General features: G+C 40.7%; 2 protein-coding genes across 3 annotated transcripts; one reads left to right on the top strand and one right to left on the bottom strand.

Annotated features, from left to right (window-relative positions):
• The first annotated feature begins 13 nt into the window (after nt 1–13).
• bora (bora aurora kinase A activator) lies at nt 14–5,999 on the top strand. 2 transcript variants are annotated; one of them, XM_015033066.1, is made up of 12 exons: nt 14–109; nt 330–484; nt 1,321–1,427; nt 1,579–1,624; nt 1,721–1,799; nt 1,879–1,923; nt 2,489–2,545; nt 2,630–2,907; nt 3,026–3,188; nt 3,415–3,974; nt 4,077–4,175; nt 5,412–5,999. In XM_015033066.1, exons 2-12 carry the CDS (start codon nt 335–337, stop codon nt 5,439–5,441), a joined length of 1,614 nt encoding a protein of 537 aa, XP_014888552.1. In that variant the 5' UTR covers nt 14–109; nt 330–334; the 3' UTR covers nt 5,442–5,999. The 2 variants fall into 2 exon arrangements, with proteins under 2 accessions (XP_014888552.1, XP_014888551.1); XM_015033065.1 differs by having other exon boundaries at nt 4,077–4,217.
• Nucleotides 4,788–14,313, bottom strand: dis3 (DIS3 exosome endoribonuclease and 3'-5' exoribonuclease). Its single transcript, XM_015033061.1, has 22 exons — nt 13,525–14,313; nt 13,268–13,425; nt 12,523–12,719; nt 12,352–12,425; nt 12,085–12,252; nt 11,748–11,912; nt 10,312–10,425; nt 9,767–9,904; nt 9,545–9,691; nt 9,348–9,464; nt 9,166–9,267; nt 8,892–8,956; nt 8,558–8,642; nt 8,312–8,439; nt 8,087–8,173; nt 7,839–7,995; nt 7,496–7,710; nt 7,225–7,393; nt 6,947–7,105; nt 6,731–6,853; nt 6,415–6,527; nt 4,788–4,929 (listed from the first exon to the last, which is right to left on the bottom strand). The coding sequence occupies exons 1-21, from the start codon at nt 13,741–13,743 to the stop codon at nt 6,459–6,461; spliced, it is 2,856 nt and encodes a 951-aa protein (XP_014888547.1). The 5' UTR covers nt 13,744–14,313; the 3' UTR covers nt 4,788–4,929; nt 6,415–6,458.
• Nucleotides 14,314–14,593: the final 280 nt, after the last annotated feature.

Here is a 14,593-nt window from a genome sequence, read left to right as displayed (position 1 = left end):
GAGGAAATTGAAATAAACGTTTGAACTGTTTCCTTACTAGAGCTGCAGTACTGACTCTTCTCATAAAAACAGTCGATTTACTCGCCGAGGACGGCTCTTTTTAACGATTGTAAGTACCGATTGAAAAAAAAAAAAGTTTTGTATATCTGGGTTTTGTATATGATACCTTTAAACATATGTACGCAAAGTTCCTTTTAACGTAGCCAAGGTACCGAGCTAACCTCATAACAAAATAAGAATTGGATTTACTGGACTACCTCTTTTTAAAACTCTTAGTGTTTGGAGTGTTCGTTTTCTTTTCTGCTAACAAAAATGTTTGTTGTTTCCAGATAAGATGGGGGATCATATCGAGGTACAGATCACCCCAGAGACTCCAGGCAGACCTTCCATTAGAAATCCCTTTGAGAGTCCCAATGACTACCACCACCTGAGGGAGCCTCTGGTGCCCAGTCCGTCTGTCTTCAGATCCAAGCCCTGCAAGGCTGTGAGATTTAAATTTATCCTATTACTACTGGATAGGATGCATGTCTTTAATTAGAAATCAGAAACACCGTTGTTGCTCTAATTGCTTGCCAACTTATTCATAGGCTTGTAACTTTGTGACATTTTGTCATGCTATAACTACAACCATCCATGTATTGTATTAGGATCCTTTGTGATACATCACCACAAAATTAAAGTGGTGTAAAAAGAATATTTGTATTTACACATTTTAAAAAAACGTTGAAAAATACAACTGTACCTTTTGCTGCAAGTACATCTTCAGGTCTTTTTGGAGAACGCCACTGCCATCTTTGCATGTCTACAAGCTAAAGACCAGTCCGACTGGGTGTAGAGAAACTGTAAAAAAGCAATTTTAAGCAATTTGGCACAGTTTCCACAGATTGGATAAGGTCTGGATTTGGATTACATCACAAAAGCCCAATTCTTCCATCTTATTCCCAAAAATATACATTTTGTGTGGTCATTCGTGCTCATGCAAATGTAACATTGGCATCCATCCATGACATAGAAAACAAAGTATCCAGCCAATCATTGCAGAGCAGTCCATGAGATGCGGTATATTGTGCATATTATCATTAGGTTTTTTTTTTTGTTGTTTTTTAGATTTGTGAAAAAATAAATAATTAAATAATAACTTCACAGTTATCCCCTGTTTTACATTGATCTGTCAGATGAACTCTTAATAAAACACTTTGCATGCAGTTTGTGGTGAAAATGATCAAGAGATAAGAGTACTGCCAAATAGTGTGTGCTCACACATTTTTCTTTGCTGAGTAAGGTATAATATGTAGCCTTTCTTATCTGTCTCTTTTCCAGACTCCACCTAAGTTTAACTGGTCGATTGATGAAATGGCCAGTCTTCTGCCAGTACATATAGACCCAGAGGAAATCCAGCGGCAATCATTCTACCTCAGCCAGACGAGGTATATGTTGTTAAGCAGTAAATTAGATGCGTTGTCTAAAACTGAAAAAATAAATAAATAAATAAAAACTTGACAAAATTCAGATAATTTTAAATCTATCCTGTATGTTTTATTTATTTATTTATTTGTTTTTTATTTTACTTTATTTCAGGATGGATTCAGACATTGAGGAAAAATGTCAGAATGCTATTGAGCAGGTAAATAATGTCAAAGTATCTATGCTCATAATGTATGCTTCCACACTAATGAGTCCCTGGTTAATGTAATTATATATTTTGTATTTTTGAATGAAGTTTTTCACCAAAGGAGCCATTGTGCCTTCCCCTTGGGCAGCACCAGAAACCCGTAGAGCCACTCACCTGTACAAAAAAAGTAAATAACATTATAGGAAATTTGTGTGTGTGTTGTCTTTCTATTTTTTTTTTTTTCATGCAACTTTTGTGTTTTTTAGGTCCTTTTTCTGAAGCGATCTCAGAGGAGTCTGAAAAAATCTCAGGTTAGTTTAAATTAATTACAATATTTAAAATATGCTGTAGCTAATCTCTCCTTTTTTCAGGGAGAAATTTGTTTTCATTAGTGTACTTCTGTTCCTCTTACATACTTCAGTATAAATGATTGTGGATCTTTAAAATAATGCATTTTGCACAGTGCTGACCATTGTTTATTCCAGTATCATAATTTTTCGAACTCTCACAGTAACTCTCAAATATAAAAATGCAGCCAGTTGGCGATATGTGGCACTTGGGGAGGTTTTTGTGTGGCATTGAAAAATTGAAAAACAAAACAATTGGGGGGAAAATGTTCACTGAAATATGCAAATAAACTATGATCTAAACTAAGAAGTTGGATACAAGTTGGAACTTGTACAAAGTTTTTTTTGTTGTTTTGTTTTTGCTTTTGTTTTAATTTTTTCCACTTCATTACCAGGAGATAAAAGGAAAGGCACTACACAATCACAGAAGAGTTTATGTATTTTGATATTAATCATTTGTAACGTTCATTTCTAAATTACATTCTGTTTACTTTGCTTGTCACGACTAATTAGTCTGTTTTATTGACAGTTGCTTGCCAGACGACTCTTTCACTACCTTTGGCGTTTGATTTGGAGAAATTACTCGGTAACCTTCTATTGACTCAAATCGAAGTAGGTAGTATCTCCTTTAGCTTTTGTCGTATTTTCACGTGACGTTTGTTCGCCTCAGGAGAATACTACCGCTACGAGGAGGCCTGTGATGCCGTACAGGAGAGCCTCAGCTCCTCCTCGTTGAGGCGAAAGCTCTTCCTCGACGGCCAGTTCAGCTACAGCAGCTCCGACAGCTCCACGCCTCCGAGCCCCGACAGAGCCAACGGCCGACTCGAAGGGCCGTCTCCCTACAGAGGTGGAGCCGGAGCCACAGGTGACGGCGTCGAAGGGGAAGCATTAACATCTGTCTGTCCGTCACCTCTGGCTGGCGGCCGGTCGGCCCAGACTCCCTCTACGGTACGTCGTGAGTCGTTGAGAAAATTGTTGTCTTTAGTATTTAATGAAGAGGTGACATTTGTGGGATAAAAGCCGTACACAATTAAGCAAATGCTAATTTTAAATGTCTGAACTGTAGGGCCAGTTCTCGTCGAGTCCCATCCAGCAGGGCTGCTTCAGAGACTGTAGCCTCGGCAGCATCAGCAGCCCTCTGTTTCCTGATAGGTCATCTCCTGCTGGCCACGCCTCTCCGACTGTTTCTCCTATCCTTGTCGACATGGCGCGGACTCCCAGAGACTCAGGTAGACAATCTGCTTTCAACTGTGGAGCGTTGCGTGGTTACAGAGGCTAGGACCTCAGTCCTCTGTACCTTTGCTGCTTGTCTTTCCCCCTTCTGTTTACTGCTTTCATTTCGGATTTCTATCAAAATAAAAGCCACTATTGCTGAAAAATCTTATAAAAAATCTAAACTGTAAGATCTTGTCGGGGTTCAGGTTGGTTTAATCTCCTTGATCTGGATCTTTTCAGGTGAGCAGAAACATCACAGCAACTTTACCCCACATGGAGGTCCGCTGGATGCGGACGTTGCCCTCACTAATGAGAGTCCGTTTGTGGAAGGATGCTCCCCAATTCGTAGCTGCTCCCCTCACCAACTCCACTACCAACACGACCAAAACACTTCCAGGCCCAAGGCTAGACTCAGAGTCCGCAACTGGGCGTCCCCTCCGCTGATCTCGCCAATCCTCAACCCCAAGCTCCAAGACCGGGAGGCTGAAGAACACTCTCCTACCTCTTCCTCATCTTCTCTCCCAGCCATGGAACTAGACCCAACGTCGCCGCTGGCAACAGACGGCCACTCTGCTTCCCCTGAGAGAATTAACCTGGATACCATGGAGGTTGTGAAGATGGAAGAAGGAAAAAATGTGGGGCTTAAAAAAAGGCTGGAGGAGGATGAGGAGGAGGGTGGATTCCCTTCAGAACACCTGACTAGCTCTCGCATGGGAAACGCGTCAGCGACAGAAAGCTCTCAGATGTTTCTCTCGCTCCTGGCAGAAGGAAGCAGCCTTCGCTACGACTCCAGCATGCAGGTGAGTGAGAGAAACTTGACAAAACCTTACTTTCATTTGTAGCTATTCCAGTGAGACTTCAATGGAAGACTTCCTTCTTAATAAATGTTGACTGTTGTGCAGGTGGACAGTGGCTACACCACCATCTCAGCCGGCACCGCTAGCCTCATCGACGGCATCAGCTCGGACTTCCAGAGCAAGGAGTCCATCAGCTCCAACCAGGTAGAAGAAGTGTTTCCCGTCACCCGACTCAGTAAAGTTAAGGTGAGGTTAATCGTTGGTTGTACCTTTGATCAAGCTAGACCTTTTATATTTATCCATCCATTTTCTGTACAACCATGCACACACACACCTAGGGAGAATTTGGAGAGACCAAATAACCTTATAGTCATGTTTTTGGACTGTGGGAGGAAGCCGGAGTACCCGGAGAGAACCCACGCATGCGCAGGAAGAACATGCAAACTCCATGCAGAAAGACCCTGAGTCAGGAATCGAACCCAGGACCTTCTTGCTGCAAGACAACAGTGTTGTCTTGCAGCAACTGCAAGTGTTGTCTTGCAGCAACTGCAAGTGTTGTCTTGCAGCAAGACAACACTGTTGTCTTGCATATACATGCATCTAAATTTGCATGTATATTTATCTAGATACATTTATATTTAGATAAATATACATGTATCTAAATATATATTTAGATACATTTAACTATAGATCCTGACTAAATTTTGTTCAGAAATCACTAAACCTGGAAACTAGCTAGCTACACCACCCTTGGAGTCGCAATCCCCATTACAATGTCAGTGAAGGCAGTTCTGCAGAAAGTGCTTGGACACAATATTTGGTAGGATAGTATGTTTATTGCAACATACATTTATCCTCTGGATATTGATCATATTTGACCAATTAGATTAACTGTCCCTTAAGGTCAGACGGAGATTTAGTTTGTTTGGCAAAGATCCTAAAGCTAATTGAGGGTTAACTGGAGAAAAAGAGACAAAAAAAATGTGTATTAATCAAAATTTATATTGTTTATTGTATTTTAAAGACATGTTATGTGATAGACTAACACAAAGGAAACCGATAGGGCCCTGAAATCCAGTTGTCAAATGGCTGAATTACCCAACTCTGCTTTAAACAGAAAACTTTACCCTAATCTTTCCTGTATGTTTTTTTGGTCTCAGCTGAGATTAAAGTGGCTGTTGGTTACAAAGAATTTTATCTTGAGAGGTCATGAGAAAGGGGGCTGAATATAGCTGCGAGAAACACTTTTTAGATTCTTTAAAAGATTTTGAATTTCATGTATTTTGTATGGTTTGGTAGTATTGAGAAAAAGTTCTTGTGCCTAAATACTCAGTGAAGGCTTCATTGAAACTTCAACCAACAACTGAACTGCCTGAATATTCACACAGACCCCTTTGTTTGAGCTCTTCTTTAACTTTTGATAATTGTGTTTTTTTTTAGGCATTTCATCATCCCCGCTGCCTCACCTGATTTTCTACGTTTAAAGGGACGCTCTTCTAACGAAGGCCTATGATTACTTTGCAATAAAATTCAAATAAACTTACACTATGTTTAGAAATGTTGAGTTTTACCAGAATGTTTTGCTGTGAATGAAACTGCAGGGCAACAAATACCTGACTGAAAGCAAATGCTCTGCCTGTTATGAATAATCACAGGGAATGTTGAGCTGCAGGGAGGGTTTTTGTTTTTTTTCTTTTCAGTCATTTTGTAAACCACTGAAATCTCATTCTTTGTAATAGTTTTTAAATTAAGATGTAGAGGTTTGATAAAATTGGGGAAGTTTTGTGAAAACATGTCTGTGTTGCACATGAATGGTCTTTTGTTTTTGTTTTTCTTTTAAATGCTGTATTGATGCCCGCCGGCAGAATTTCAATTATAACCAGCGACAGACTTTTACTGTATTTATATTTTTATAAAACTTTTTTTTTTAATTTTTTTAAACTTATCAGTATAACCAATATTTGTTTAAATCAAGATCTGTAGATCACAACTGTAATTTTGCAATAAATACAACTAATGCAAAACAAATAATGCCACCAACTGAGTTGGAAAAAATGGAGCCCTTTTATTTTTTTAAACATTTTTGACATGAAGGTTTTACACATTAAAATGCCTTAAACTCTTCTCTTATTTTTGTTTTTTAGCCTCACAACGTCATTTGAGTTATTCTGTTTATTTGCAGAACACACTAACAGTTATGTGATAAGATTAAAAACACTCTGCAAACCAATTAATTTTTGTTTTAGGTTAAACTGAAGTGACATTTATCATACATACGGCTTTATTTCCACCAGCAAATATTTTAAGCAAAAAGACGAGTAAAAAATACACCAGCGTCCGTTTCACTGGATTGAACTTACTACAATGAGTGACGTGTTTGCTAGGAAGAGATTTGCTCGTGTTTAGACTGTAAACACAAGAACAAATCTCTTTCAACAAGTACTAAAAATAAAGTCGGGATCTTCTGGGTGAATTGCAACGTTTGTCTCAGCGGTCCAGTTTTCGCTTCTTGGCTTGTGGTTCCGCTTCTGGTGCAGGAACGCTAACACCAGGAATCTATATGGGGGTGGAAAAAAAACAACAGAGCTTCAGAAAATGTCAACATCGTTTTATCAGGACTTGTACAAAGCGGTGAATCTTTTTTTCCACTGACGACAAAACGACGGTTGGGTTGCAAAGTGGACGGATTTCCACCGCAGGATTTTATAAAACAGGTTTTAAATTAATTTAAAAAAAATAAATGTTTAAGTTGTCCTTACCACAGGTTCTATCAGAGCCATGCGGATCTTTTGGTGTTGAATGTTGGAGTCGTCCAGGCTGATGGTGACCTTCACCTGGTCAAATATGTGGAACGTGTGCTGCTCCACCTTCAGAGTGGGACCCTTTACACAAATACACAGGAAACATTTTTAACATTTATTCTCTGACAAAAAATAAAAAAAACCAAAGCAAAACAAGAAGTGAAGTGTCTGGACCTCTTCGTCAAAAACGAGGTTGGGAGAAGCTTTGTCTTTGGAGTCAAAGAAAACGGTTCCTTCCAGACCGAACTTCGGGATCAGAACGATGATCGCGTTCTTCCGCACGAACAGAACGAATCCCTTCTCGTTGAGAATTCCTCGGGTCTTGAAGAACAACTGCAAGGGAAGGGACAGGACGCTTTGGTCAAATTCAAATACAATTTTCCAAGTATATCGAGTGAAGACGAATGTTTACTACGTTGCGAATGTCTGCAGAGAACAACAGTGTGGAATACCTGAGTGTGGAAGGCCACAGACGATCTCTGTGCGTACTGAGACATTTTGTGTCTGTAGTTGAGGTTGTTGCAGAGGGCCGACTGTTTGTGTTTGTCCATCAAATCGGGGTAGGTGCTGTCTGCGCCGATGGCCACCGCCAGCAGGCGGTGCACAATGATGTCAGCGTACCTGCAGAGAAAGGTCAAAAATAAATAAATCAAAGTCAACTATGCAAGACTTTTTCTTTCTGTGAAAAAAGTATTTCTGGAAAGTGCATTGAAATTTTCGTACCTCCTAATTGGGGAGGTGAAGTGAGTGTAAATGGGCGAGGCGAGACCGTAGTGGTGGAAGTCGCTGTCCATGCCAGAGCAAAAATAAACAGCTTGCATCATGCAGCGAGTGGCTAAAATACGCAGGAGCGTGTTAAAATACTGGAAGCCGTCCACTTTGGCCCCATCCAGGGAATCGGCCAGCGCTTTGGCCGAATCTGTGTGGATCATCACGTTCTGATCAAACAGGGAAACAAAAAGATTAAGTTTCGGTCCGCTCATTAGCAGGATTAATGTTTTAATCAATTTGGGTATTTAATGATGCATTCGAAGTCTTTTTTTAGTGACACATGGATTCAACCGACCTTGGACTTTGCGGCTTTGATCAGGATGTCGTAGTTGGACGGAGGGGGAGCTGGATGCTTCCTCAGGAGAGCGCTCTCTGGAAATTCCTCGTAAATCTTCTGAGCAACTGAAATATTGGCGAGCAACATGAACTCCTCCACCATGGAGTTTGTCTCCCTGAAAGACGAGTGGTAGTGATTAGAATACTGACAGAAAGAGAAAACTGACATCTTGTTAGGACTTCGGGTGAATTTTGAAAGTCGCTTACATGAGTTCTTTAGTCTGCAGATCAATTGGGTCATGGGTTTCACTGTCCATATGGAACCGAACCTCTAAGGACGACAACGTCAGGGCCCTGGGGATAGAAATCGGTACATAAGACTTAAACTCAGTCATTTAAAGTCGTAGCATTTCCATCACATCTTATCTAAGCCGTCAAATCATTCATCAATCTGTAAATTGGTTTTCTGTTAACTGATTACCATTTCCTTACCCATTTTCTATCCTCTTCTTTTTGAGGATCTTTGCGAGTTTGTTGAGGCCCCTCAAGCTTTCAGTGATGTCGTCGTTCTTGTTGGCATCATCTATCCTCATCTGGGCCTCGGCGTAAGTGAGAGACGCCTGAGGAACATCCGGTAACAAAAAGGAAAACTGAATAACTGCACTGATCGATGAAACTAGACACAAATACCACAAAAAATATACTTAAAACTATGCATTTTCTAGTCAGTGTTTTTACCTTGGAGTTGATGACGCTTTTTGTAAACCGAGTCTTCAGAATTTCTGCTTTGTGGTTCATTTCCCAAATACATGAAAAAGCAAACCTGCGGACAGACGGAAAAACAAGGAACCAGAATTTGAAATAATTTCAAAGTATTTTCCTCCGTCTTATCGCTTCGACTGGGGGAGGAATTCAATCTGATTTCACCAATTCTCAATTGATTATCTGAAGCAAGATGCTGTCCTACTGGCAATGAGGGCTGAATGAATAACGGCAGTGTTGTATTGAGGCACCAATAACTTTGGAGGTTGTTCTAAGTGTGTGTGTGTGCGTGTGTGTGTTTCATCCTCACCTCTCCACATTGGACCGCAGAGAGCAAAGGTTAGAGCTGAGCAGCTCAGGAACCATGTCTATTCTCTGCGGGGGAACAACATTAAAAACTGCTCACAACTTTCATGCAGAAACAGAGTCATGACATAATCCTAGATAGTATTTGTAAATCATACATGTAACTAAAGATGTTTAAGTTCAGCTTTATTTTCCTCGTCTTTAAAAGACACACCGAACTCCATCTTGCACTGTTTTTGGAGGTTAAAAGGGAGACATGCGAGTTTTGATTGTCTTACTTTGCCACATAAATACACAGTGGTCCCTCGGTTAGCCGCCTCTTTGTCCAGAGCATTCCCAGGTCTGATAAAGTGACTGACGTCAGCGATGTGAACTCCTACCTGCAGCGAAACGCATTGCAAGCTGATTGAACTACATGAACCGATAACACAAACAGCTTAGTGCTGTCACTGATGAGCACCTCAAGCTTCCCGTTTTCCAGCTCCCTGCAGTGCAGAGCGTCATCTATATCTGTACATCCTGGAGGATCCACACTGCACACTGTTAAATGCCTCAGGTCCTGCCTCTGTGCCATGTCCTGTACAACACATACATGTTAACGCCGTACACACGCATTTATAAATGTGCAATAATTTGTGCAGGTGCGGGAGATGTTACCTCTGGTGTGATGCTCCACGGCATTTTGGGAAGGAAGCTGAGCACGGCCTGAGAGAAAGCCTGATGTGGAACATCGTGCTCCAGAAGCAGGACTTCCTCCTCGGTGTCCTTCTCACCGGCGGCTCCCAGACTGCGGACAAAATGACCCTAACACACAAATAATTAACGGGAGTCAATTACAGCTCTTTGTGGGCTGTGGTAAATGAATGTGATGGGACTTACATTTGGGTATCTAGAGTCTTTGGGCCAGCCATCAATGGCCACCATAATCCTCTGACCTGCAAGAGTGGAGGCTTGTCGTGTTTCAATGCGAATGCGTGGGATACGGCGATCTGCTGGGGTGAAAAGATGGCGGGTGGACTGGCGGGGGATAAAAATTAAATAATGGTAAGACATATACAGCGCCTGAAGGTCGGACAGATAAAAAGTAAAGCATCTTTGGGGGAAGGGTGCATAAAGTTTCATGCTTTCATACTTAAGTTCCCATATTTAAATTTTAAGCTCGTTCAAACTCTAATATCCATGGTAGTCAGTATTTTCAAGCCAAATATAGATGCAAACTTTTCTCTGAATAATAAAATTTATTAAAAAAAAAAAATTGTAAATCCAACATTTTTTCATATATTTATTTTTTGCTCTATCTCCAAACCTTTGAAATATTTAAATCAAAATTCAGACTTTTCCAGTAGTTTCCAAACTGTGTAGAAATCCTGTGCAATTACAACCTTCATATTTTAAGACGTGGACAGGAAAAATGGTAAACATACTTCTTTGATTTGGGAGACATTCAGCATTCCACAGAATGGCCTCCAGTTCCTTTTGATGATTCCCACTACTTTTCCCGTTGCCCTCCTGGCCGTCTCAGTTAACGCTCCCGTCAGCTGGACAGAGACGGGAAGAAGAGGATTTGTTAAAAACAATGTTCTTGGGGACTTCCGGTGTTATACTAAATTCGGTGACTGCAGGCGGCGCTGTTGCAGTTTTAACCGTACTTTGCCATTTAGTAACATCTTACCACTACTATTGTAACAATTAAGCAAATATACACGGTATGTGATAAGAGCTATCGTATTTTGTCACCATAGATACTTCCATAATAGTCACAATATTAGCGGTAATATCTTTTTATTCTTTGCTCGGCTTTTTTGTTATTTTTCCTTTTGCGTTAGGCCGAGGTATGGCAAAGTATGGTATAAAATTGCAACAGCGCCTCCTGCGGTCAAAATATACGGTGATCACAAAATTCAGTGTAACTACGGGACGCAGCAACGACTCAGCTAACGGGTTCGAGCTAACAAACAAGGAGACGCAGTGTCGATAAATGACAGACTCGGAACTGATTCTGCGAGAATTGTGAGGGTTTCGCCAAGATATTAAGTAACAATTAGAAGCAATGAAAGAAGAAACTGTGAAAGTGAATACCAGAACGGAAGACGTGGAAGGGCAAGTTGAGAAGGCAGAAGAGAGGAGCCAAAACATTTGCAGCGCTATTCAATAAACAAACGGCTAGAATTAAAATAAATGGAAACTTAACCAATTCATTCATACTGGAATGAGGAACAAGACAACGCTGTTGTGCGTCAAATATAAAAGGGGTAATTATGACATGCGGAGAAACTGAGCCTGACGATTTATTGATAAGTATAGCACAACCCTCACAGGCACTCCCAAAACTGATCCAATTGCTAGATGAGTTTGGTTTAGTCTCTGGTTTTGAAATTAATATCAACAAAACTCAAGGATTAACATTTAACTACAACACCCCCTCCATCTTCAATTAAGATCATGCACAACTGAAATTGGGATGTTGAGTCTATCAAATAGTTGATGTCACAGTCTCACTTCTCTCCAAAACTGTGACATCAATTACGGCCCACTAAATTCAAAAATAAAGCCAGACATTCACAGATGGAATGTTATTCCCTTTTTACGTTTTAGCTCCCAGATAGAGTCAGGATTAATATTCCTCCACAAAAGATGTACTTTTTGTTTTGGAGACTTTGTGGATCTAACTCTTTTTGTTTTTATGTGATGCGCTTCCTAGTTTTGTTAAGTTTTTTTGTTGTCCTTGAATGACTGCAGTTAATTATGAATGTGATGGAATTCTGCCTTTCCAAATAAAAAAAGAAAAGAAAAAGAAAAAACAGATGTCGGAAAGGCCCTTGGTAAAAAACAAAAAAAACAAAAACAAAACTAAATTCACCACTTTTTCCTCCTCGTCCTCATCGACGTTATCGTCCTTCGCCGCACCGTCGTCCTGCAGCACGACTGACGACGGCGCCACCCACTGATTCTTTGGCAACAGCTGCACAGCAACCACATCCTGGTGCACCGCTCTGTTGAGGTTCTGAAGACCCTGGATAAGAACCTGGAGGCAAGGAAAAGAGCAAAACAGAGCTTTTTATTCTTTAAAGTAGAGCTTAAGACTCTTCTTTGACTGCCAATAAACTAATTCTTTACGCAAAAATCTTTAATCTCTGGAGTCTTGTTAGTAAATTAGCAGGACTCCAGGACATTTCCTAAGACAAGTCCGTGCCCACCTCTGTGCTGTCCTCCCCCTCTCCTTGGACAAAAACTGTGGCCTCCAGATAGTTGTCCCTGCTGGCCCTGAAGGTTCCCTGGAGAAATGAGCCAGACTTGATTCCCGCCTGGACCTTTGACAAAGGAAGATGCTCCGGAAACAACACTTTACTGCTGGTGATCTCATTCTGACGGAGAACAGGAAGCGAAGTAGGGGAAAGATGAAAATAATGCTTTCAGTATGAAACCAGATTTATTTCTGTGAATAGCTACACAGTTGTGCCCACCTTATCATCGTTGGACAAAGCCAAGCAATCCACCAACTCAGGGTTCCCTATCAGGCTCTTGATGTATTCATCAACTAGAATGTAAAAAGACAAGAAGAATATTGTAGCGACATGCACAAACATGCTTCATCTTCAAGACTGTCGTGAGGACGGGAGATGAATACACTTTACATTTGTACACCACCACGCCGGTCTCCTCAGCCTTTAGCTTGTTGCCTTGATCGTTGGTGAGGAGGACCACCTTGAGACCATCTGGGCCCGACTCTGGCGTTTTCAGATGCTGGCTATACCATTTGACGGCCACACGGATCGCCCGATCATTTTGGTCATTGGCGCTCTCCCCTGGTTCACGTTCAATGAATGTCTCTCTGCAAGAAGATGGAGTCGGGAGTAAACACTACCAAAGTACTTTGCAGTGGAGGGTTAACATCTAAACATGCATTAGATATTAAACATATGAGAGTCAACAGAGTTCAAACACAAGGTTCAGCTTAGCATGGATACTATTAAGTAACACAAGTCTCTACAAGAGCTTTAAATTCTCTTAAAGCCACCTGTTATACCAACCATTACCAACCATTTCCTAGTAGGTAACCTGAGTGACCGGAGCATTCTCTAGCTGTATGAAGTACTGAGTTATGTGTTGCTGTGCACTGCCACTGAGCTGGCTCAGAGTAAACATTTGAGGAAATATCTACTTAACACTTATGAGATACAACTGTTGAAAAAATAATGTAAAAATGTATATTAATAAGTTCACGACCTTTGCAGACTTACCGTGGCCACAAAAATTTTATGGCAATAATCGAACCCCATAATTATGTACAGACTTGCAGCAAAAATAAAAACAGTGCGTTTCTAAATATTGTCAGTGTGCATTTATTTATATGATCTTGTGGTTTCCCCTCCCCGGTACCTGTGGTGTTCGTTGGTGAATGTGTAGAAGTGTCTTCCTTGTTCATGTATGATATCCTTCAGGCGTTTATAAACCGGTGCACTGCGATGACGAACCTCCTGAAGAACAGTCTGAAGGATTATCACGTTGCGAATCACCGGATCTTCCAATACGTCAATCTGAAGTAAAAAGAACGTAAACATAAAAAATTAGAATGAGAGGAACGTTTATGTGGCCACGTTTGGAAATCTCGAAAAGTAGCTACTCTGGGTTGTTACCTGATGCAGCACTACGTTGGTGTCAGGAACCAGATAGTGAGGGTAGGGACAAAGACTGCTCTCAATACACGCGTCTCTCTGCAGCACCGTGGAGTCCTGTTTGCACTCAGTACAGACTTCACTTCCACACCAAATATCATCTCTCAGGTAATGCTCACGTACGACCTTCAACACCCCACCCGATCGGGTCTTCTTTACGAAGGTCTTAGACTTCAACATGATGAAGATATAAGGCCACCGCGTCTAATTTCTGGTGATTTTATCCCACCATCTGAAGTTGCCAGGCAGTCTCACTAACCATGTGTAGCCACTCGTGGGACGGAAAAAAACTTTCCAAGAGTTAGAGGAGCTATGGGGTTTCTGCTTTGGCTGCTATAAAGCTTACATATATCATCTCTGTCTTGAAGCAATCTAAGTACAATGGATTTGTATCTAAAAAGGTAATAGTTTTATTAGATGGACTAAAAGTAAAAAATAAATCGCATGACTAGTTTTGGTTGTTCATTTAATTTCTCAATAAAAACAAAGCGAAGGAAGACAGAAGAGAAGCTGAATGACGAAGAAATTTATTTTATAGCACACCCCAGCGTTAGGAGGTTTGTACTGCACCGCAATACTTCGCCATACTGTGGGGGCATTTTATTGAAACACGCACAAAACAAGCACTAATACAAGATTTTTAGGTCAAACTGTAGATCTCTCCCGACCCCATTAGGGACAAGGGTGTACAGAAAATGGATGGACTGTAGGTCTGTTGTTGTACTTCTCTAAGTTCCAGTGTTTTATATTTAATGGCAATTAAACAAATGCACGAACAGCAACAGCAAACACTTATCTATTTATGTATCATTTTGAAAATAAAATGATTAAAATGTTGAAAATTCCCCTGTCAAATTTAACCCCCCACCCCCCAAAAGCAAGAAAAAAAACCCCTCAATAAATAAACAAAAACATAAATACAGCCAAAATAAATACACTTCAGTTCAAATTAATATTCAATTTTAGATCAGTTTCACTACATGGCTAATGTTGGAAAATAGAAGTCAGTTTTTAAGCATTAGGGTATTGC

Source organism: Poecilia latipinna, unplaced genomic scaffold, assembly GCF_001443285.1.
Source record: "Poecilia latipinna isolate Pla-1442-1.1 unplaced genomic scaffold, P_latipinna-1.0 Scaffold256, whole genome shotgun sequence".
Classification (NCBI taxonomy): Eukaryota; Metazoa; Chordata; class Actinopteri; order Cyprinodontiformes; family Poeciliidae; genus Poecilia; species Poecilia latipinna.
The sequence above is the reverse complement of the archived record's forward strand: the minus strand, read 5'-3'. Positions and strand labels throughout refer to the sequence as shown.

Coding starts and splice junctions, on each gene's coding strand:
- bora (XM_015033065.1), top strand. CDS start 335: ATGGGGGATCATATCGAGGTACAGATCACCCCAGAGACTCCAGGCAGA. Junction 2,546..2,629: donor TGATTTGGAGAAATTACTCG/GTAACCTTCTAT, acceptor TGTTCGCCTCAG/GAGAATACTACCGCTACGAG. Junction 4,218..5,411: donor CCCGACTCAGTAAAGTTAAG/GTGAGGTTAATC, acceptor GTTTTTTTTTAG/GCATTTCATCATCCCCGCTG.
- dis3 (XM_015033061.1), bottom strand. CDS start 13,743: ATGTTGAAGTCTAAGACCTTCGTAAAGAAGACCCGATCGGGTGGGGTG. Junction 13,426..13,524: donor CCAACGTAGTGCTGCATCAG/GTAACAACCCAG, acceptor TTTTTACTTCAG/ATTGACGTATTGGAAGATCC. Junction 6,528..6,730: donor TGGCTCTGATAGAACCTGTG/GTAAGGACAACT, acceptor ACCCCCATATAG/ATTCCTGGTGTTAGCGTTCC.